At 43.4% G+C, this 24,224-nt stretch overlaps 2 protein-coding genes and 1 pseudogene across 3 annotated transcripts; 2 read left to right on the top strand and 1 right to left on the bottom strand.

Moving 5' to 3' along the window:
* Nucleotides 1-1,133: 1,133 nt before the first annotated feature.
* Nucleotides 1,134-10,018, bottom strand: LOC100715170 (C->U-editing enzyme APOBEC-1-like). Its single transcript, XM_013149809.2, has 5 exons — nucleotides 9,944-10,018; nucleotides 5,392-5,419; nucleotides 3,778-4,175; nucleotides 3,118-3,236; nucleotides 1,134-1,557 (listed from the first exon to the last, which is right to left on the bottom strand). The coding sequence occupies exons 1-5, from the start codon at nucleotides 9,957-9,959 to the stop codon at nucleotides 1,408-1,410; spliced, it is 711 nt and encodes a 236-aa protein (XP_013005263.1). The 5' UTR covers nucleotides 9,960-10,018; the 3' UTR covers nucleotides 1,134-1,407.
* A 355-nt stretch (nucleotides 10,019-10,373) lies between these two features.
* Nucleotides 10,374-14,927, top strand: LOC134473568 (large ribosomal subunit protein uL5-like; annotated as a pseudogene).
* A 702-nt stretch (nucleotides 14,928-15,629) lies between these two features.
* Nucleotides 15,630-23,522, top strand: LOC134473544 (endogenous retrovirus group K member 25 Env polyprotein-like). Of its 2 annotated transcripts, none has more exons than XM_063238178.1 (2): nucleotides 15,630-16,177; nucleotides 21,027-23,522. In XM_063238178.1, the coding sequence occupies exon 2, from the start codon at nucleotides 21,051-21,053 to the stop codon at nucleotides 22,710-22,712; it is 1,662 nt and encodes a 553-aa protein (XP_063094248.1). In that variant the 5' UTR covers nucleotides 15,630-16,177; nucleotides 21,027-21,050; the 3' UTR covers nucleotides 22,713-23,522. The 2 variants fall into 2 exon arrangements, with proteins under 2 accessions (XP_063094248.1, XP_063094247.1); XM_063238177.1 differs by having other exon boundaries at nucleotides 15,631-16,177; nucleotides 21,048-23,522.
* The last annotated feature ends 702 nt before the right edge of the window (nucleotides 23,523-24,224 follow it).

The following is a 24,224-nucleotide window of genomic DNA, read 5'->3' as shown; positions in this document are numbered from 1 at the left end:
TTGGACCTGGGATGGTGGTCAGTTACAGAACGCTGGCCAGCGTGCAGGGCCCCAGTCCACACCTTGTTTCACCCTCAGCATCTCACACACACACACACACACACACACACGTGTGCACACACACGATCATAAGGCACACACGCACTTGTGCACAGTTCTGGAGATCTTTAGGAACATCACACAATTACTCTACAGCTGGTTTGGTAGGAAGTAACATGCAGAGACACCAAAGTCATTCTGAGAATAGGACCAACCGTGGAGCTTACCTTTCCAGTCCTCGGCCTCCAAGTGTCCATCAATTTCTCCTCTAACACAGCCTTGGGCTCCCTCAGCCACACATCTGACTTCTGTTAAAAAATGTAACACGTTTGGGGCCAGGAATACAGCTGAGTGGCACAAGTGCCTGCCTGGCAAGTGCAAGGTTAGGGTTAGGTCTTCAGCGACTTAGTCCTGACTCCGACCCGTCTCCTCTCCAGGCCTGCCCTGCTCACACCGGCTGTGGGTTCTTGTGTCGTGTCGCTTGAGGCCCAGCAGGCAGATCCACTAGCAGCCATCCAGGGCTTCTCTCTAGGCCTGGGAACTTTCTCCATCATCTGGGCAAATAATTACACGGAGCCAAACTAAGACAGAGCTAGAGGGAGTCAAAGGACAAAGCAGCAGATTTCTTCTTCGCGCATCCAAACCTAGCAGGCCCTGTTTGTTCTGTGCTGCTGGAAATGGAACCCAGTGCCGCACGTGTGCTGGCGAGTGTCTGTCACTCAGCTGTTCTCCTAGCTCACCACATGATTTTGTGGGTGACTTATTTGTCAGAATTTATTGAATTATATGTTGTGCTTTTTTGTTATGTTTCATAAGAGGTTTTCTGTTTTTGTTTTTCTTCTCTTTTGTTTGAATCAAATCTCACTGTGTGGTCATGTTGGCCTTGAGTTCACTATGGACGCAAGGCTGGCACAGAATCCCCCAAAATCCTCTTGCCTCCAGGGTGCTAAGATTATCAGTGTGGACTCCAGACGACCTGGCACTGGCTGACGTCACCTAGGAGGAGACCCCAGGTCAAAGGCACGCGCGCACGCACAGAGACACAGACACATGCACACACATGCACATGCTTGGAACTCTCGACCCACACAGACTATAGTGATAAACATTTATTGTTGTTTGAAGGTGTAAAGTTATAGGGTAATTTGGGACAGGGCAGGGAAACTACAGTGTTTGTGAACATTTCTAGATTCTGCTTTTTATTTCAGATCAGGGGATTGAACCTAGAGCCTCCCACATGCTGGTCAACACAGTCTCTGCCTGTAATGCACCCCCCGCTCCATTTTCGGGATTCGAAGCAGCACCTGCTTCCAGCGAGGTGCCTACGCTGCGAGTCTTGGAACAGCGCACACACAAGAATCACTCCACTCAACGCCAGGCCACAAGAGGGTGCATCAACCCTGCAGCTGAAAGGACTGGGGGCGGAATTGCTCGATAATGGCAAGTTTGAAGAATAAGTTGGAAAAACGTAAGCTGATCTTGATGTCTTTTTGAAATCTTTAAACAGGGTGGTAGACTCTGGAATAAAAAGGAATTCTATATTATCCTGAGGACAAATACTGTAATGATACCATTATTAGCATGAACATTTTAAAAAGTCAGGTTGAAGAATGCGGAAACACTTCGCAGAACCCAAGTGGACACGTGCACTTCTCCCTTACCATGATCCACCCCCGTGTGGTGAAGGAGATTATTTGGAGGGCTGTGGAACCGCTGTGTTGTAACAACCTACAAGGATAATAATGAGAGCCAGGTGTGACGGCCCAGGCTTGCAAGCCCAGCACTCAGCAGAGGCCAGGAGATCCATTCGAACATAGTGAGTAATCTAGCCCAGATTACAGATGAGACCCTAAGTAATCTGGCCCAGATTACAGATGAGACCCTGCCTAAAAATAAAACAAAATTCAATCTGGGTATGGTGGCTCATGCCTGTAATCCCAGCACTTTGAAGGCTGAGAATTGCCATGAATTTGAGGTCAGCCAGAAATAAATACTGAGTTCATAGCCAGCCTCAACTACAGAGAGAACCCTGTCTCAAAACAAACAGAAGCATGAGGGCAGTAAAAAGCCAGGTGTGGCAGCATATGCCTGGAATTCCGTCACTCTGGAAGGCTGAGGCAGGAGAATAAGAAGATCAAGCCTAAACTGGATAATTTAGCAATTTAGAAAAATCTTGGGTCCAACAAATAAATAGCTATAATTGCTGTAGCCATTGGTAGAGCATGTGTTTAGCATGCAGGATGCTCTGAGATAGACTGTTAGATTCACATTTGGGGCTATTTCCTCTGGAGATAATTCATTTAAAATATCTGCTGAAGCCAGGCATGGTAGCTCACACTTGTCATCCCAGCACTCGGGAGGCTGAGACAAGAGGATCATTGTGAATTCGAGACCAGCCTGGGCTACAAAGTGAGCACAAAGCCAGCCTGAACTGCATAGTGAGACCTTGTCTCAAAAAGACAAATTAAAATAGCTGCTGAGCCTGGTGGTACTCACCGGCAACCTCAGCACCATGAAAGGTTGAAGAAAAAGGATCACAAATTCAAATCCAGCCCAGGCAACTTAGAACTCTGGAGAAAGCTTTCTCAAAATTTTAAAAAGCCTGAGGAGGTAGTTTGGGGAAATATCGGAGGTTCAATCTCTAGTACCACAAACAACCACAAAGAGGCAGACACTCAAAAAATAGTGACGAAAGGGATATGCAACTGGTGTACATATGTCTTAGGCTAATTTGCCTATTCTTTACTTTCACATATTCCCCACCAAAAATTTTTTTTGTTTTCAAAAAAAATTTTTTTTTTTTTGAGACAGCGTCTCTTGTAGTCTAGGCTGGTCTTAAACTCACCATGTGGCCCAGGCTGGCTTCAGATTCATGATCCCTGCTGCCTCAGCATCAGTGCTGGGATCACAGCGTGTGCCACCGTGGCCTCTTACGTATTCTTAACGTGAGTCGAGTGGTTGAACAGATAAACCTCTATATGAAAATACAGTCGGAGCAAATGCACCGAATCCTCAGGAAAGAAGTTTGGAGCCGGAAGCTTCTTTTGGTGCAGCATCTGTGTCCCCAAGGCCACTTACTAGAAGGATGCAGCTGAGCTCCAGCGCATACAGCATGGCCCACATGGGCGGGAACCGCGGCCAGCCTGCCTCCTGCCCCGGCGGGATGTTGACGAAATTCCTCCAGCAGTGTCTGTATTCTGAGCAAGCACAGATCCCTGTCACTCAAATACCGTGGTAAAGTACACAGGAGAGCTCGAGTTTAACTGTCTGCTGTTAAAAATCAAGGATCCTGGGGTGTAGCTTGTTGAAAGAATAGGCGTGAGGCCCCGAGTGCAAGGTCCAGGACCAAGATACACTAATAGAAAGTACAATTCGGTATATTGAAGGCACACAGATGTATTTACATGCACTGTCTAGGAAGGTTCCGGCCTGCTTGCTGCTGGAGATGGGCTACACCCCCGGAAAGAACACAGCGGGTCACTTAGGATGGCTGCCTGTGTAGAGGTCCCGGACAGCACTTGTGTAGCACTGGCCAAATCCAGGCTTCCAACCTGGCACCCAGGGAACAGAGCTGGCCGAGAGGCCACCGAGGTGGCCTGGGGAAGGAGGTGTAGGGCTGGTGCCCTCCTTGCCCTTCGAGTCCACCCTGCTCCTTCCTCCAGTCAGCTTGGACTTTCCACTGCTGAGACACCAGCTCCCATCTACACAGGGGCCACCGCCCTGTGCTTGCAGCTTTACCTGAGTCACTCATGATCTGTACACGCACGCCACTGGTCACCAGGTCCCTGAGTCCTTGCCGGTTTTGCTCATCCACGTGCCAGTAAAGTCGTGCGACGTAAATAACCAGACTCACATTGGGGTGCTGATGGAGAAACTCCCTGATTGCCCTGGCACACTCCCAGCATGGGCTCCAGGACAGGAACCAGGTCACGGAGCAGTGAATGGCAGGGCGCAGACTTCTCCCCGAGGTGAACTTTTCTATGAAGTTTATCTCCACGTGGCTGGTGGTGTTTAGGCCGGACTTGCGCCAAGTCCTGGGGCTTGCACCCCACCGAACCTCAGAGAGCAGACAGGCCTCTTTCTGCAGCTGGCGGGGGTCAAAGGAGGCTTCAAACTGCCAGGGCTCAATTCTCCTCCTGAGAAGCAAATGGCACCAGTGTTGTCACACGATGTCAGTGGGGTCCCGGGACATGGAGTCACATACCCCTCTTCTGTCAGTCAGTGTGCAGCACAGCGGCTCAGGGTCTGCTCCTAGGGTGTGTCTGAGTCAGCTACAGAGGACTCCAGCACCCTCAGAGCTGCTGTCTCCAAGCCAGGGGAAAGGCTTCTCCCACCTCGGTTCTGAGGACAGTGCTCAAAGCGGGGTGCATAGTTGCTCCCTTGTTTCCTCTTAAAGGTTCTTGTCATGCGTCAATCTTTCTGCTTCACACTTAGAGGGTCTGTTTCTCAGTGTGCTGTAACCAGATTTTGTAAGGTTGAAGTCTTGAAGAATCTTCTTGCCACTAAGACTAAGCAGTCAGGTCTGAGAAGAGTAAGTTAAGTCATAGGAGGTGGTGTATGATGGTTTTCCTGGTTACTTGGGATGCTGAGGCAGGAGGATCTGGAGATCAAGGCTAACAGAGCAAGAGCCCATCTCAGAACAAAGGAGAGAGAGAGAGAGAGAGAGAGAGAGAGAGAGAGAGAGAGAGAGAGAGAGAGAGAGAGAGAGAGAGAGAGAGAGAGAGAGAGAGAGAGAGAGAGAGAGAGAGAGAGGAGAGAGAGAGCTTCAGCTCAGGAAATGTAGGTCTGTGCTGAAGACCCTGCTTTGCAAGCACAATTATATTAATCACAGATTATTTTTTTTCGCAAAGTCCTCACATTAAATAATCACAGATTATTACACCTACTTGTTCCCACCATCCCTGAGGGACCACAGCCAGCTGTCCCCAGGTCAGCCCTTCCCTCTCCTCCTCCATGAGACGATACATTCCTGCCAAGATCTGCATGTTCTCCTGGCAAGAATGAGTCTCAGGAACAGCCAGATAATATAAAACAGGAGGGTAAGGTTGGCGTGAGGTTCTCCTGGAATTTCACTAAGGGCTCTGAGCAATGTGACTGAACAGCGAGAGAAGAGGGACAGTAAGGTGTTGGGGAAGCAAGCTGAAAGATAATTAAAGGGAAGCCAAAGGATACAGCAGGAAAGACAGAAAAATAATAAACAGACAATTAAGTTGTGAAAGGCAGAAAGAAAGAATAGTAACACTGTAAGAGAGGAAGGAAACAATCATAGTCCTACAGAGTCCTACAGTCCCCTGCACTTAGGTGAGTCTGTATTTTTGTTGAAGGAAATGGCCATGGGCTGCTATGCCTTACCTCAGCGTGGCGTCTCCAGTTGAAGGACCTGTTGACCAACAGATGACTACGTCAAATGACCTTGAAATACGAATCCAGCTGCTAAGAAGCAGTGTGCTAGCCTCTAAACCTGCATGTCACCTCTGAAAATGGATTTAGAAGAGTCTCTCGTGGGCTTGTTGCATGGGGCCCACTTAACCCAAGGAAAAGCAGAATGTTTCAGAGTCTCCTGAAGTCTCTTTCCCAGATACTTTGTTCTGGACCTGGTAAGGCAGGCAGGGGCTGCAGCTTAAGGGTGCATGCCTGTCTCAGTCTTGGGCTCTGTCTCCAGCACTTCCTCCTGCAAGCCAAACAGGCCTGCCATTAAAAACGTTCAAGGGCTGGGGATTTAGCTCAGTGGCACAAGCGCCTGTCTTGCAGGCGCGCAATTGTGAGTTCGATCCCCAGTACCGATTAAAAAAAAAAAAAAAAAAACGTTCAAAACTGAGTGTGGTGATGAAGCAGAGGCAGGAGAATTGCCACAAGTTTGAGGCCAGCCTGGACCACATACTGAGTTTAAGGCCTGCCTGAACTACATAGTGAGAGTCTGTCTCTAATAATAATAATAATAATAATAATTCAATGGGATAGCAAAGCTACTTCCCAGAGGTCCCTGGGTACATTACCTACTTCTATGTGACCTCATAGTACCTTGTACTTGCACAAGCATAGAAATTACTACACACCTGTAATGACACTGACTTGGGAGATACGCACTATGCATATCTTCTTCTGGGTCCTATTTTAATATTTACCAAGTTAATGATCAAATATTATCCAGTCATTACTATTTGCCTCACACAGACCTATTCTCCTCTTTATTTCCCTACCTTAATTAACGTCTTCCGTGTTAACACTTACTTCATCCTGGTGATGGAACCCCAAATCAGTAGCATCTTCATTACTTTACAACCCATTTAACTGTTAAAATATTTTCATCATCTAATTCAGAAATAACAGCGCTCAGGAGGACGTAACCCAAGACAAGCCGTCCCAGCGCAAGAGGGAAGCAAACAGTTGTTGGTGAGCTTGTGAGTCAGGAGGCGGCGGTAAATGGGCAGCCAGAGGCACAGCTGGCTGGAGAAAAAGAAACCAGCAGTTTCTTTAGAGCTAATGCAGGTCATGCGGCTTCTTAGGAGGCTTAGAAATGCAGCAAAACAAACCACAGGAGGAAGGAGGAAGGTTACAATAAACAGAGCAGATAAGGACTCTTCCTCCTCCGAAGACTTTTCCCGAGTATGCTAAGTTGGCTGACAGCTCCTCCCCACTTCCAAGCGGAGTGCAAGACACAGAACTGCAGAGCAACTGGCTTCCTTGGAGCGCAGTTTCCTTTCACTTTGCCCAGCTGAGCAATTACTGCGATTTTCTTTAGACCCTAAACACACAGAGCCACTGTTTCAATCAAGTTCCCACCCTCCGCTTATCTATATATAAGGCCAAAACAGAGAAAATACAGTGAAAAAATTCCTTCTCCAGAGTACCTTCCTGCTGAGTATCTGCCAAGAGCTGTTTTTCTTGTTATTTCCAATAAACACTCCCTAACTTCCTTCATTTGTCTGTGATTTCATTCTTCAACTTAGTGAAACAATGAACTCAAATTCATTCAAAATTAGCAGCTTCAATGAGACCTAAGAAATGATAACTTATAGCTGGGTGTGGTGGTGCACACCTGCAATTCCAGCACCCAGAAGGCTGAGGCAGGAGGATTGCCATGAGTTTGAGGCCAGCCTGGGGTACATAGCAAGTTCAAGGCTGTCCGGAACTACATAGTGAGACCCGGTCTCAAAAAAGAGCAAAAGAATGAAAGAAAAGAGCAACTGTACTATAAACACATGTCTGATATCATAGAGCCCTCTTCACTATACCAGATGGTCTCTTTATAAAAGAATAAACATTAGAGAAATTCAGAGAAAAACTGGCTGACGCTGAAGAATGATGGGTTGAAGGTTTGATCAGGGGTAGGGCACTTGCCTCGCACTGCAAACAAACAAACAAAGACAAGTTCTCCTAGCCATTCGCTCCTTGGTCACCAGAAGTTTAAGTTTGTCCAAGGAGATAGAAGAAAAGGGCCAAAAGTCACGAAGCCCAGTCACCATCACCAATCTCTCCCTTTGAGCACAGATACGTGAATTTTGAGACAACACAAGATGAGCCCACCGGACCCCTTATGCTCAGTGGGTCGGAAAAGTGCAGAAAAGCCCTCCCTGCTCTGAGAGTGAAGCAGCCACCAGCAGACACCAGTAAGAGGCTCTGTCCCCCCACCCCAGCCTCACCTTAGCCCTCAAGGCTGTGCGGAGCCCACAAGATCGGGAAGTCCTTGGAGACACCTCCTCTACGGCAGGATGTGCTCTACCCAAGACTGTGTGTGTGTGTTTGTGTGTGTGTAACAACTTTTGGTGTGTGTGCACTGGATCCCCAGGGTGCGCAGAGGGATGGGGGCTGCTTGTGGTGCTATCTCCTGTCAGCGAAGAGGCTCTGCCTGGGAGGAAGACAGAAAGCAAAAGAGGGAGGAAGGAAAGAAGGACAGGAGAAAGGAAGGGAGGGAGGCAGATGAAAGGAAGGGATTGGCCTAATTCTAGGAAATAAAACAGACCCGGGAACTCTGATCTGCCAGGCAGAGCCTCCTGCACTGACAGGAGATGGTGCCACACAGCCACAGTCAGAAGAAGGGCCAGGGATTTAGCTCAGCAGCACAGCACCTGCCTGGCAAGTGTGAGGTCATGAGTTTGATTCCTGGTACCAAATAAATAAGTAAATAAATCAAACAAGGGCCAGAGCTGGGAGTGGTGGTGCACACCTGTAAAGTCACACAGGACGCTGAGGAAGGCGATCTTGGGTTTAAGGTCAGCCAGGAACTACATGGTGAGACCCTGTCTTCAAAGAGAGGGAGAGTCCTGGGAATGGTGGTGCGTACTGTAATCCTAGCACCCGGGAGGCTGAGGCAGGACAATCAGTATGAGTCCAAGACCAGCCTGAACTAATAGCAAGACCAGAGAAAGAGAGTGAGGGTGAGGGCGAGGAGGAGAAAAAGGCTGGACACGTGGCTCAGGGGAGGGTGGAGTGCTTTCCTAGTATGCATAAAGCTCTGGTTTCATTTCTAGCACCATAAGTAAGAGCAAGAGAGACAGAGACAGAGACAGAGAAGGGAGATTATATGACAGGAGAAGAAGGAAAACACCCCACATACCTCCCTCAAAGGAAAGTCCAAAAAAGATACCCGGACCCAGCAATGCATTTGGTCTCTCCCCAAAACCCACGTACAGGAGAATTTATTAATAGAGGGGAACACAGTGGAGAAAACACTGTTGCTCTGCCCAGCCTGCCGTCCTTGTGACTCCCATCTGGCCACAACCAAGGTGACTGCTCTGGTGGCTCCCAACCCAAACCCATGCTCCCTAGGTGACTGAGTCCAAAGCACTGTTTCTGGGGGCCGGGGATTTAGGCGAAAGTGTCTGGCTGGCAGGTGTGAGGTTGTCAGTTTGATCCCTGGTACCAAAGATAAATAAACAAGTAAATAAATAATAAAGCATTCTTTCTGACCTATCTGGGCAACTCAGAACGTCTCAGAGATTGGCCTCTAATAAAAAGATAAGTCTCTATTTCTTTGTTTTCGGCATTATTAGGGACTGAACTCAAGGCTTGGGCCATTAGCCACATCCTCAGTCCCTGTTGCTGCTGCTGTTGTTGGTATTTGTTTTTGGGACAAAGTCCCGCTGAGTTGCCCAGGCTGGTCTCAAACTTATGGTCCTCCTGTCTCAGCCTCCCAGACAGAGTACTGGGACTGAGGCTTGGCCAGGATGCCAGGGAAATCTCCATTTCTTTACAGTGGCACTCAAAGCTCCCACAGTATCACTCCAGATTTGCTTTGTAGCCTTACCGCAGAAATTATTTCCATAAAGTTGTCTCTAGCCTGACTAGTTTACCTACTATATTCTAAACACATGTCTCTGCAAACTCTCAGATTAATTATTTCAACAGGATTTAGTCAACAAGGAATCTGGGTTTTTTTTTTCTTTCAGTGGTAACTGGGGATCGAACCCAGAGATGTACGAACACTGAGTGACACCCCAGTGTATTTTATTTTGTGTTATTTTATTTTTTGAGACATGATCCCCATAAATAGTCTGATGGGTCCTCAAAGTTGAGGTTCTCCCGCCTCAGCCTCTTGGAGATTTGGGACTGCCGGCCCTGCCACCACACCTGACTCCTGTTTTGCCAGTCCAAACTCTATCCTTCCTTTAGGATCCGGCTCCAATCCCACCTCATCTGAAATCACCCCAACACAGTAATACAGCTTGTTTAAGAATAACATTAATATATTAATCTTAACATATTAAGGAAAGCTGGAAAACAGCCAAGGACACAGGGCAAACAGCATGCACACACACACACACACACACACACACACACACACACGCACACACACAATTTTTGCAGTGTCCAGGGGGCAGTGGTGCCAACCTGCAGTCCCAGCCCCGGGAGGCAGAGAAAAAGCAAGGCTCTGGCCCCGTGTCGGGCCTGGGGACCCTGCTACCTGTCCCGGAAGCCATGCCACTCTCGCTGCCTCCTTCCTCTGCAGTGCGGCTCTCAGGCGCTCCTGGCAATGCACCTGGACTTTGCCTCTTTGAGTGAGCCCTCTGCCACCTTTGAGGACGGGGTGTGACTCATTCCTGGGCTTGCCAGGTTACCCGGGTTTCTGGAGTCTGGGCTACACGCACAAGGTGTGGCCTGGGAGGGAAACTGGGATAAGATAAGAAAGACGGTGATGCCAATGACATCAAGCTTCCTTGTCAGCTTCCAAGTGCTGCTCTGGTCACACCTGAGCTTAGTTAGGTTTCCTTTTCCTGCAAATTAACACGAAACTGATATGTCATTCTTTACAGGAGAGCAGAGAGACTGTGCAGAGGTGGGCGAGGCTGAACCTGTTTCTGTAACCTGCCAGTTTGTGGGTTACCTGGGAGGACATGGGCCGCACCCACCCCCACACCCTGAGCCCAATACTGGAGACGGGAGGGGCCTGTGGCCCCAGTGCCCCCGTCCTCAGTCAGGCAACCACGGTGCAGGTCTCTGGTGCTCTCACTGCCTTCTGGAAGCTAAGGTGAAGTGTGGGACCACAGCCACGCCTGCCCTCTGCTCCTTTTTACTTGTGAATGCTTCCCTATTTCCCTATCGCTGCAGCCTTCTGCCTCCTGAACCCTGGGTCAAGTTCAAGTCATGAATTCCTCTGGGTTCAGCACCCGATCTGAGACGTGAAGCCAGTCAGCACCTGAGTCTTCCTCTAGGATCTCAGGGGTAGAGCCCTGGACCTTGATCACAAGCCCCATGAACCTAAGCCTGAGCCCTAAACACAGGCTTTATTTAGCCCTGGAGGCCAAGCTGGAGCCCCCGAAAGATAGAGAAGTAGTAGACGACTGTTTTTAAGACAAGGCAGAAGCCACGTTGCACACATCTGTAATCCCAGCTGCTGCCGAGGCTGAGACAGGAGGTTACAAGTTTGAAGTTAAACTGCTTCCAAATAAAACAAAAAGCACTGGAGATGTAGCTCAGCTCTAGGATTCTTGCCTAGTCATATGAGGCCCTGATTTCAATCCCCACCACCAGAAAATAAACAAGACATCCACATCCTAATGGAATCTGTGAGGACGCCACCTCCCGTGACAGAAGGCCCTCTGCAGAGGCAGCTGTGGTAAGGGTCTTAGAGACTGCGGAGACAGTAGCAGAGATCTGTGTGAAATGACGGACTAACATCGAGGCCGGGAGTCAGGGAGCTCGGCAGTGCTAGAAGTGAAGGAGGTGAGGACGTGGGTTCCTCGAGACCTCCAGAAGGCAGGCTGCTGACGCTTGATTTGATGAAAAGGTTCCTAGCCTGACCTCAGAACTGTGAGAACACTGGCCCTGCTTTATATCATGAAGTCTGCAGGGACTTCTTACAGCAGCAATAGGAAAGTCGCACAGTGAGACACGCTCACAGGAAGCACCTAGGCAGTAGCTTCGTCATCTGGCTTTGTTTTCCATTAATGCTATTGGCCACTTCATCCGTCTTCTATCTTAAGTAAATTTCGAGATGCACACAAGCGAGTAGCCCAGGCCTGATGAGCGATGCCCCCTCCATGGGAGGAAGCAGGTCCAGGCAGGATGAGCAGCAGCATCCTTCCTCATGGGAATAAGCAGGTCCCCATGGCACACCCTGATGTGAAGGCACAACCACCCACCAACTCCAAGCTGGCTCTCCATTTTGCTTCCCCTTGGGTTGGGCAGCCAAGGTGAGGAAGAGCTTACGAACCTGATCTTGGATAAAACAATGCGGGAGGAGGAAAGGTAACAACAGAGCTCACATCTGTGAATGTGAACCCCAGAAGCCCACTTGAAAGCCCACCATGTGGCCTGCATCCAGCAGAGATCTGAAGGCTGACTGCAGTGTGGCTTGGCTGGTAGCCACAAACCAGGGTGCACAGACAGAGGGGCCTTTGTGCAGGGAGGGCACCTCTTAAAACCCAGCAGCCCTAAATCCAGGGCCAGAAAGTCATGGCTGCCTGGATCCCAACACCGCAGAGCTTGCAAAGAAACCATTTATTCAATGACACAGAAATGTTTTTCTTTAACAGACTTTAAACATTTTTTTTTCTAATTGTATTATTTTTATCTTTCCTTCAGTAGGAGTTCTGGAGATTTGTGGTCCTCTTTCCCCTTTGGTTTCTTTTATCTCTTTTTCACATTTCCTTTTTGACTTTTTTCTCTTCCTTCTTACCTTTCTTTATCTCCTGTTTATGTTCACTGTTTATCTTTTTTTAAATTCATTCTTTGCTGTGATTATTCTCTTACTCTTCAGTGGAAGCTCCTATATTACTTTTCTCTCCTCATTCTGATAACTTGTGGATTAATTTTTCAAATTTTGCCTGGTTCATTTGCTGCTTCCCCACCTCTTCTATCTTTACTAGTGTAACTGCTCAGCTTTATGAATTTCTAGATAGCTAGTTATCTTTATGTTACTGTTTTTTTGAATACTGCTCTATCATTAATAGAGGTAACGTTGTCCCATTTAGTAGACAATTAATATAGGTCAATAGTAGCTCAGTATTCACAGGACACTTATAGACCACTTTGGAGTAGAAGGGAGTTACTTCATTGATCCTTAGAGTTTTTCAATATTCAGTTTGTAGTTGATTCTGTAATTCATGGAGATTTTATTGCTGTAGCCAGATGACCTGGCTGTTGCTCTTAATTGGTTCTCTTGGGTGCAGGTATCTGAATTCTTTTGGGGTCATTAACAATACTATGACCCATTCCAGAGAAAACTGGATGCTGGGCCCAACAGGCTGTAATCCTCCAAGCTCAAGTAAACACAGGTGGGTTAATACTTGACAGAGCAAAGGCCAGTAATTAGCGTCCCCCAATGGACATCTCTGAAAAGTAGATATTAACTAATGAGATGTCCATACCAGAAACAAAGTTTTCCACTTTAAATCAATCTGCAAGCCTTAATACACACACACACACACACACACACACACACACACACACACACACCCCAAACAATAAAGCATCAGATGTTAAGCCAACAAAACGCCTACAAAATGCCTATAAAAACTCCCTCAAAACTACAAAAAGTCCCTCAGAACTGATCCATGCAGTATGAAGAAGAGGAATCCACAAAGCTACATACCAGAATTATTAAAAATTATATTGAAGGCTAGAAAAACAGATTAAGAAGGCATTAAGAAAGCTCAGAGCAAAAGATGTGAGCAGTAAGATGTAGGGCCAAACAAATCACCAAGTGCAGAGAATATACTAATAAAAAATTGAACAGAATATAAAATGATGCAAACTTGCATGACCAGTATAAAAAAGAATTAAAGTCCATAATAGGGCTCCACACAGAAATTCAAGAGATTAAAAATTATCTCAAGCCAGGCATAGTGGCCTACTCCTGTAATCCCAGCACTCAAGAAGCTGAGGCAGGAGGATCACTGTGAGTTTGAGGTCACTCTGGGCTGCAGTGAGTGCAAATCCAGCCTGCATACATAGTGAGACCCTCTCTGAAAAAAATTCTATCAACAGTATGGACATACATAAGACACTTAAGATAGTTATACTATGAATTTCTATTAGTTCACTGAAGAAGAAAGGTTTCTGCCTATATTGTTTGATCAATTTCTCACATCTATATCTTATAATACGACTAAGTACCTTGAAAATAATAATATACAATGTATTAACCATTGTTACTTTCCTACTATCTTGTTTTGAAATTTTATATCATTGTTTTTATTGTTTTCTCTTTTAAAAATACAGCCAAAAAGTATGGGCAGCAGAAGTTACTAATGTGAGAAGAGAGTGTCAGATCCAGAAAATAGGGCTGTTTTCAATGACCAATTAATGAGACCCACCTTAAAAACAAGAGAAGATGGAAAATGGGTCCAGTAGCTACTAAATGATGCAAAGAAGACTAATCATAATTGGAATCAATAAAAAATCAGAAGACAGCACAAGTAGCATTTAAAAAACTGAAAAAAATAGCAGAAAAATTTCAAAATAAGGGAAAAGAATTTAACACACAGATAAGTGAGACCTCTAGGCTCAGTCAGAAAAGAACTTCTACATAATGAACCATACTCAAGATCCCAGAAGTCCAACACAAGAACAGAATCTTAAAAGCAATGAGAGAAAAGCAACAAATCACTTATAAAGGTAAACCAGTTAGAGCTACAGCAGACTTCTCAACACAAACATTAAAGGCCAAGAGAGCTGGGAGTGAAGTGTCTCAGGCCCTAAAATAAAGCCCACACTGGCATAACCTGCAAAGCTATCTTTTAAAACTAACGGAGAAAAGACCTGCATGCATCTCCATCCTCTACTGCTCAGGCAGGCAGGGGCTTCCTTACCTGCAGCCCCACCATGCCAGTCGGACTCAAGTCAGCAGGGCCCTGCTGGCCAAATGGATGGGACTGGACCTTGTCATTTCCCCTCCTGTCTTAGAACAGGCTTGGGGCCCGAGCAGGATCGATATGAACAGGAGAACCCCATACAAGAACTTGGCGTCCATGAGCTCTATCTCAACGTCTGCATTGGGGGAGTGGAGACAACACCAGGGCACCCAAGGTGTTGGAGCAGCTACAAGCCAGACCTATGCTTTATAATACTAGATACACTGTCAGATTCTCTGGCATCAGGAAAAGTGAGAAGATTGCGGTCCATTGCACAGTCTGTGGGGCTGAGATGAAAGAAATCCTGGAGAAAAGTCTAATGATGCAAGAGTACATATTAAAGAAAAATAACTTCTCTGATACTGGAGGCTTTGGTTTGGGGATACAGCAACACATCAATCTGGGCATGAAATATGACCCAAACATTTGTATCTATGACCTGGACTTCTATGTGGTGATGTGCAGGCCAAGTTCTAGCATTACAGACAAGCAGTGCAGGGCAGGGACATTTGGCCCAAACACAGAATCAGCAAAGAAGAGGCCACGTGCTGGTTCAAGCAGAAGGATGGTGGACTTTTCTTTCCTGGCAAATAAATTACCATTTCCACCCAAAAGGACAACAAAATGTTTGCAGTGAAACGTAAAAAAATTTATGGAGAAGTAAAAAATATCTTTTATGATAAAGAGCACCTAAGAAATTCATGACCACCAAAGCAGCACTCCAAAAACTTATGAACAATGGCCTAGAAAGAGACAATGAAGATGACAATTACAAAAGGTCTAATAAAATAAATACACCAGGTAGGGTGAGCAGTTAAGTACAAAAAAAAGATAAACAGCCACAGGACAGTAAAGCAATGACAGGAATGAATCAATATCTATCAATAATAACTTTCATTGTGAATGGTCTTAATGCCATAATCAAAGGACAGACTAGCAAAATGGATCAAGAAGCAAAATCTAATGGTCTGCTATATAAAACAAGCACGTTAACCCAAAATAAACTCATAGACTAAAAATCAGCTGGGTATACGTGCCTATTATCCCAGCACTTGGAAGGCCTTTGAGGAGGAGGATTGCTATGAGTTTAAAGGAAGCCTGAGCTACACAAGGCCAGCCTGTATAACACAGCAAGACCCTGTCTCAAAAACAAACAAAACCCCCTAAAAATCAAAAGCTGGAAAACAATATAACATAAAACAGGAACCTCTCAAAAAAAAGTTGTAGCTACCTGTGGGGGATGAGGTGTCACTTTGTAGGCCCAACCCCCTCTAACCTGCAATTTACAATAGCCGCCCTGGTATGCGAGAAGGAGTTAGAATAGGAATGCCTGTTCTCAGTGAGCCCCTCACCCTCTGGAATCCATACTGTGAGCTGGCTTTGTTTTGCAGAAGTCTTGAGGAAGTGGCTGGCCACCCTTTGTGACACTAACAGCAGACAAATTAACAACATTCTTGAGCTAATGAATTTCTTCCTGGGCTAGAGAAGTTATGAGAACTGTTTGTGATTATTTACTTCACTTAGATAGCTTTAGAATAAACATTGTAGTCTGTCACGTTGTAGCTTGCCACAAAGAATGCCTTTTCACTACTTAATTATCTGGGCTCTGTGAACTGATCGGGTTTACTATATATGAATCCTAAAATAAAGATTGTGCGTGCAGTGCAGTGTAACGCGGTGCAGACAGTAAAGGTGTCTCTCCTGTCTTTCTTTTCCGAGCACTGTACCCCCCGTGTCCCGATCAGGCGTGTGTGCGTGTTTACCTTGCCCGGAGTTCAGAGTGCTCTAAGACACTCACGACAAGTGGCGCCCGAATTCAGGGACTCCGAAGGTCGCTTAGGAAGGTAAGTATAATTTTATTACTGGGAAATGGGACAATCTGCTTCTTCTCCTTTCTTAAAAATTCTTAAACATTTATTATCTATATATGGCATATCGCTCAGGTCAGCTGACTTGGATATGTGTATTGATACAATTAAAGAATATAATCCTTGGTTTCCAGATGAAGGAACTTTGGATGTAGAAGTATGGAGGAAGGCAAGGGTTAGTATAGAAAGGGCTATGCAACAGGAGGAGAAGATTCCTTTACGTTTTTGGGCTATTTGGTCGGTTGTGTACTCTTTATTAAAAGCTATGGAAGATGAACATATTGTAGAAAATCTTCAACTAGAAATTAAGCCAGTTATTCAGGAATTGCCCCTCACAGAGGAGGAGCAGAATGTAGTTCAAAATGACGCTATCGCTTTAAGTAGTGAAAAGGCGTCCAAACTAAAAGTAAAATCCACTACAGCCGACTCAGCTTTAGCTGCCGCAGCAATATCAAATTATGACAATCGCCCAATTTTACAGGCTATACAGCATTTAACACAAGAGGTGAAACAACTCTCCGTTAAGCAGAACCCGCCTGTAGTTCCCTCTGCACCTCCTCCATCTAACCCTAATTGGAGTAAAGCCAAGCTAGCTTTGGCTGATCTACCAAAATTAGGGGATTCTGATGAGGAAAAGCCTGCCTTTGCTTTCCCTGTAATCAGGCCACAGCCAATAGATGGAGAGGCAGTTCCCCCTAGATGGGAAGCATTTAATATGGATGATTTAGCAAAATTAAAAAAGGCTGTAACCCTTTATGGCCCTCAGGCTCATTACACTAGAGAATTAATAACATCAGTAGCAGATCAGTATGGTAATCTTGCTCCTTATGATTGGAAAGCCTTGGCCAAAATTCTTTTAAAGGAGCCAGAATATTTACAGTGGCACATATGGTTTATGGAAGGTTGTGCGGAAAAGGCAAGACAAAATGCTGACGATCGAGATCCTAATATTAGACTCCTTTCTTATCCCATGCTCTCTGGTACAGGTTTCTTTGATACTGTTGAGCATCAGGCAGGAGCTCCAAGAGAGATTCATGCTCAATTAAAAGATATTGCTTTAAAAGCTTGGGATAAAATACGGCTTAAAGGATCAGAATATGGATCTTGGGCTAAAGTTCTGCAAGGAGCCAATGAACCGTATGTTGAGTTCGTTGCAAGACTTCAAAATGTTATAGAAAAAACAGTAGTGGGACAAGACTTACAAGAGCATCTCTTAAAAATGTTAGCTTTTGAAAATGCTAATGATGAATGCAAAAGGGCTTTAATTCCAATAAAAGATACTGGAACGATTGACAATTTTATAAAACAATGTAAAGATTTAAATTCAGAATCTAGGAAAATGCAACTGTTTGCTGAGACCATGGCAACCACGTGGACTAATTGGCAATCTAAAAAGGAACAGTCTTTAAAATGTTTTAATTGTGGTCAGATAGGACATGTAAAGAGGGCCTGTCCAAAACTTGTAGGCAATGATCAAAAAAAGAGATCTAGAGCTCCCGGCTTATGTCCAAAATGTAAGAAGGGAAATCATTGGGCTCGTGAATGCAGGAGTAAACAAGTTAATTCAGCTGAACAAAAGGGAAACGGGAGAACGGGCCCTACCCCGGGCCCCGGACAAATCAATGGGGTAAATATACCGTATTCTCCCTACAGCCAGCCACCCAACACAGTGCCGCAGTGGACATACCAGCCTTAAAAGATGTAGAATTAAGAGGAGGACAATCTCCCGTGAGAATTCCTACAGGAATTTTTGGTCCCCTGCCTGCGGGAACTTTTGGCTTGCTCACGGGTAGATCTAGTTTAAATCAAAAAGGCATTACTGTTCACTTAGGAATTATAGATGCAGACTATACTGGAGAAATTCAAATTCTGATGTCCTCACTTACAGATTATAAATTATTAAAGGGAGAACGTATAGCTCAACTCATTTTACTGCCTTATATCCCAATAGGATCCTCTGTTGTTCAGCGAACAGGAGGGTTCGGCAGTACTAACCCTATTAATGTAATGTGGACAGCTAAATTATCTCAACAACAACCTCTTATTAATATTTTTATTGAGCATAAGAAAATTCAGGCTCTTATAGATACAGGCTCGGATATTACTATTGTTAAACCTACTGATTGGCCTTCTCATATTACTTATACTATTATTCCATGTAATATAAAAGGAGTAAGTAAAACTCCAGTAAATACAATTGGACAAGCCACAATGCATATACATATAAAAAATGAAGAGGGTCAAGTTGCTGTTATTAAACCTTATATCTTAGAGGTGCCAGTTTCTATTTTAGGAAGAGATATATTAGAACAATGGGGAGCTTATATACATTTTTAATATTTTGCATGTTTCTACAGCTTAGGGAAATAAATCCTTTAAAGCTTAATTGGAAAAATGATGACCCAATTTGGATAGATCAGTGGCCTTTGACTACTCAAAAGTTACAGGCAGCGCAGGAATTGATTGATCAACAACTTGCTCTACATCACATAAAACCATCCACATCTCCTTGGAATTCTCCAATATTTGTGATAAAAAAAAAATCAGGCAAGTGGAGACTTTTAACGGACTTACGTGCTGTAAATTCATCCTTATTTCAAATGGGAACCCTTCAGCCCGGCATTCCTTTACCCTCAGCGCTCCCTGCTGGTTGGTTTGTATATGTTATAGATTTACAAGATTGTTTTTTTTAACATCCCATTACATCCAGAAGATAGAAAACGGTTTGCTTTTTCAATTCCTCAAACAAACTATCAAAGACCTTATCAAAGATATCAATGGAGGACTTTACCCCAAGGAATGAAAAATTCCCCAACTATATGTCAAATTTATGTTGATGCAGCATTAAAACCAGTGCGTGCACGATGGCCTCAGGTTTATACGGCTCATTTCATGGATGATATTTTATTCTCATATAGTGATAGAAATGTTTTAGAAGATATTTTAAAAACTTTACCTCAATATTTTTCTCCGTTTGGACTTGTAATAGCACAGGATAAAATTCAAAAGGAAGAAGTTAGTCATTATTTGGGATATATTCTTACTAGACAAAAGGTGATTCCACAAAAAATGTCTATTAGGAGAGATAAGTTATCCACTTTAAATGATTTTCAAAAATTATTAGGGGATATTAATTGGCTTCGTCCCACACTAGGTATCCCTACCCATGCATTACAACATTTGTTTGCTACTCTACAGGGCTCTTCAGATCCATCCAGCCCTCGTTCTTTAACAGCAAAAGCAGAGCAAGAATTACAGTTTGTAGAACAACGAATTAAGGATGCATTTTTAATTAGGATTGATCCTAAATTGCCTCTAACTTTATATATTATTAATACTTTTCAATATCCCTCTGCAGTTTTAGGTCAAAATGCTATGCCAGTAGAATGGGTATTCACTAAAACTAAGCAATCTAAAAATGTTATGCCTTATATTGACATGGTTGCAGCTTTAATTATGAATGGTAGAGCTCGTTCTATAACTTTGATAGGAGAAGATATAAACAATATAGTTATCCCTTTAACTAAGGAACAATGGGAATATTTGTTGTCAATTACTGAAACCTTACAAATTGCTTTAGCAGATTTCATGGGAACTTTTTCATATCATTTTCCTAAAAGTAAATTATGGGATTTTTTTAGACGTCAACAATTTGTGGTTAATACCTTATTAGCTGTACAGCCAATTCCACAAGCTTTGACTATATTTACAGATGGATCTAAAAATAAAGCTGCATATTGGACTCAAAAATCTTACTGGGTACGTCAGACAAATTTTAACTCTGTACAACAAAATGAACTTTTTGCTATATTGCAAGTGTTTTTAGATTTTCATAACCAACCTATTAATATTATAGCCGATTCGGCCTATTCTGTTGGAGTAGTGACAAATATCTATTCAGCTGTGTTATATTCTAATAAGCCTGCTTTATTGTCTTTATTTCAAAATTTACAAATACATGTTCAAAAAAGAAATCATTCTTATTTTATTACTCATTTACGTTCTCATTCTCAGTTACCCGGACCATTAGTATCAGGTAACAATGCAGTGGATTCCTTAGTTATGTTCACTACACCCGTTGAAGAACATCAATTTAATCATGCGAATGCAGGACATTTGCATCTTAAATATAAGATACCTTTTACAAAAGCTAAACAAATTGTAAAAGCCTGCCCTATTTGTAGACCATTACATTTAAGAATTATTCCCACAGGTGTCAACCCTCGAGGAACTCAACCTAATGAGTTATGGCAAATAGATATTACACATGTACCTTCTTTTGGTCGGCTTTCTTATGTACATGTAGTTATTGATACATATTCTTCATTTCTATGGGCTACTGCTCAACAGGGAGAATCCACTAAAAATGTTATTGTACATTTATTGGAGACTTTTGCAGTTATGGGAATTCCTTCTAAAATCAAAACAGATAATGGACCTGCTTATACTAGCAGAACATTTAAACAATTTTGTGATCTCCATAATATTATTCATATTACAGGGATTGAATATAACCCCCAGGGTCAAGCTATTGTTGAAAGAGCACATGGCACTCTTAAGTTACAAATTAAAAAATTAAAAAGGAGGAGTCAGGAGGATATTCAGATACCAATACTGTTTAAATTGCAAAACAGTCCAAAAACATTACTGCATCAAGCATTGTTTATTTTAAATTTTCTCAATTTACCACAAGGTGAAATATTAACAAGAGCTGAAAGACATTTCGAACAGCAACAACAGCCCTTTGTGATTAATGAACCTATTTGGACTAAAACAGCTCCAGAGGCTGAATGGGAGAAGGGCACACTGCTCTATAAGGGGAAAGGTTTTGGTTATATCTCCACAGAAAATGGAATTCAGCAGTGGGTCCCTGGACGATGGATCAGGATCCGCGCCTCCAGACCCTGTTCGCCAGCCCCGGAGACAACTCCCCAAGGAACCAGAACCGTGCCTTCAGAAGCGAGCCCGAAACCAGCTAGAGGCTGAAGATGCTGAGCTTGTTCCTATCGCAGCCATGGCCAGATTACAGCTAAGAAAATCCCGCCGCTCACAGCGACCAAATTTAAATCCCCTCCCTACATGGGGACAATTAAAGAAATTGACCATAGAAGGGCAACGGCTTGTCCTTCAAGCAGGAAAGCCTTTAAACCCTGAAAACTTGTTTTTAGCTTTATGTGCCTTGCTCACTGTTGCGTCGGGGACTGAGGTACCTCCACATTCGTACTGGGCATATATTCCTAATCCCCCTTTATTAGAACCTGTAAAATGGGGAACTAGTGATATTTTACTTTATACCACACCTAGAAAAATTTTGTCAGCACCGTGGGCTGATTTAACCCCCCACAATCAAGATGATGGGACATTATTCAATTTTACTTATTATGGTAATCAAAGGCCTATTTGCATTGGGGAACCGCCTTGCATCCCTCTGGGATGGCAGTATTGGATTCAACATGGAATAAAAGCAGGCAACAAAAGAACAAGGCTTCAAGCCTTGGCTGCTCAAACCTTTAATGTTACCTGGAGAAATTTAACAGCACCTGATACAAATACATTTCCTGTATGCCCTGAATTCACTTATAAAAATATTTCTTATTATCCCATAATTTGGCAACTATGTATGGGAAAATTTGCTAAAAATATTGATGGGTATATTATTTGGGGACCATTTGGAAAATTCGTTAATGGATGTGCTGAATGGAATGAGACAAGATGTAATCTCTCTGTTGTGTATAGTCTTCCAGATCCAAAGAAAATAACTGACGGAGCTCCTATATTTCATCAGAAGACGGCTCTTTTGTGGTGGGGAGATGGTGGAATCGCTAACCCTGCTGTTGCAGCCGAAGAATACCCTCATCACCTTCAAAATCATATTTGGAAGATTCCAGCCGCTATGCAACCTGTAACCTTGTACAATGTTTCCTATTCAGGGACTAGTCGATCTGTATCTACTACTTATAATTTTACTAGGTTTAAAATGTATAATATTACTGTTTGTGCACCTCTGCCTTATGTCTTTTTAGTGGGAACTTTTAATTTTACACATTTTTCTTGTACTTGTTTAAATTGTCAATTGTTTACATGCTTAAATAGCACACTAAATTTCACTAAGACTTATACAGTTATGCTGTTACAACAAAAAACTCATATTTGGTTGCCTGTAAATTTAACTCGACCATGGTCTCAAGACCCGGTAATTTCTGTTACTACTAAATTTTTTAAACATCTGTTAAAATGTACAAAAAGATTTATTGGAATAGTGGTTGCTGTACTGTTAAGTCTGATAACTGTAGCCTCCCTAGCAGCAGTCTCAGGAATAGCTTTACAAACCTCTTTGCAAGAAAAACATGTTGTAGAATTATGGCATGAAAATTCTCATGAACTTTGGTTAACTCAGTGGCAAATAAACGCCAGACTACAACAACAAATAGACCTCCTTAAACAAACAGTTGAATGGATGGGTAGAAAAATATTGGCTCTTCAGCATCAAGTGTTTTTAAAATGTGATTGAAATTCAACTACTTTCTGTATAACCCAACGACCTTATAATCAAACAGAACATGAATGGGAAATGATTAGAATGTATCTAAATGAAAACACCTCTGCCCAAGAGGAAATAGAATCTTTGCATAATCAAATTGACAAGGATTTTGCAAAGCAAAATGATGATGAATCCCTAGCACAATTCGCGCAATTGCTTGCTCAATCTTTGAAAGGATTAGATTCCAAAGGAATCTGGCAGAGCATAACCCACACTTTTAGTGGCATGGGACTTAGTTTAATTATAGTTCTCATTGCCATAGTTCTTGTGTATTTTTACTGCATAAGACGAAATACTATTAATAACCTGATCTTATGGAAATTGTTGTTAAAAAATAAAAAGGAAGGAAGTGTGGGGGATGAGGTGTCACTTTGTAGGCCCAACCCCCTCTAACCTGCAATTTACAATAGCCACCCTGGTATGCGAGAAGGAGGTAGAATAGGAATGCCTGTTCTCAGTGAGCCCCTCACCCTCTGGAATCCATACTGTGAGCTGGCTTTGTTTTGCAGAAGTCTTGAGGAAGTGGCTGGCCACCCTTTGTGACACTAACAGCAGACAAATTAACAACATTCTTGAGCTAATGAATTTCTTCCTGGGCTAGAGAAGTTATGAGAACTGGTTGTGATTATTTACTTCACTTAGATAGCTTTAGAATAAACATTGTAGTCTGTCACGTTGTAGCTTGCCACAAAGAATGCCTTTTCACTACTTAATTATCTGGGCTCTGTGAACTGATCGGGTTTACTATATATGAATCCTAAAATAAAGATTGTGCGTGCAGTGCAGTGTAACGCGGTGCAGACAGTAAAGGTGTCTCTCCTGTCTTTCTTTTCCGAGCACTGTACCCCCCGTGTCCCGATCAGGCGTGTGTGCGTGTTTACCTTGCCCGGAGTTCAGAGTGCTCTAAGACACTCACGACAGCTACCTTAGTTCAAATAAAGTGGACTTCAAGTCAAAACAGATCAAAAGAGGAAAGGAAAGTCACTACATGTTGGTTCAAGGAACATTTCAACAAGAAGAGAAAATAATTATTAACACATATGCACCAAACAACAGTGCACTCAACTTTATGAAATAAGTGCTGCTGGATATAAAGACCAGATAAACATAAACACAATTATAGTGGGGATGTCAACACCCATGATTATAAACAAAAACTAGACAGAAAATCAACAAAGGAATACCAAAGATGAACAAAACCTCCAAAGAAATAAACTTAATAAGTATCTACAGAGCTTTCCACCCAACAACAGAATACAAATTCTTTTCAGCAGCACAATAGACCACATATTCACCAGTAAAGCTAGCTTAAGCAAATGTAAAAGAATTGAAATTATATCATGCATATTATCAGATCATAGTGCAATGTTGTTAGACATCAACAACAAAAGTAAGAACACAGGGGACTGGGGATTTAGCCGGTACCTATAAAAAGGAAAAAGACAAAAAAGAAAAAGAAAAAAAAGTAAGAACACAGAAATT

The sequence above is a fragment of the Cavia porcellus genome, unplaced genomic scaffold (assembly GCF_034190915.1).
Source record: "Cavia porcellus strain 051 isolate PalLab524CR breed Dunkin Hartley unplaced genomic scaffold, mCavPor4.1 scaffold_27, whole genome shotgun sequence".
Classification (NCBI taxonomy): Eukaryota; Metazoa; Chordata; class Mammalia; order Rodentia; family Caviidae; genus Cavia; species Cavia porcellus.
Note: the sequence above shows the minus strand (reverse complement) of the source record. Positions and strands in the feature narration are given on the sequence as shown.

What these genes read in the sequence shown, in the direction of transcription:
- LOC100715170 (XM_013149809.2), bottom strand. An exon ending in ACTGGAGACGCCACGCTGAG is followed by an intron (nt 4,176 to 5,391) that starts GTAAGGCATAGC and finishes TTTGCTTCTCAG; the next exon opens with GAGGAGAATTGAGCCCTGGC. An exon ending in AGCTCAGCTGCATCCTTCTA is followed by an intron (nt 1,558 to 3,117) that starts GTAAGTGGCCTT and finishes TTTTTATTCCAG; the next exon opens with AGTCTACCACCCTGTTTAAA.
- LOC134473544 (XM_063238178.1), top strand. Translation starts at nt 21,051, where the DNA reads ATGGAATTCAGCAGTGGGTCCCTGGACGATGGATCAGGATCCGCGCCT.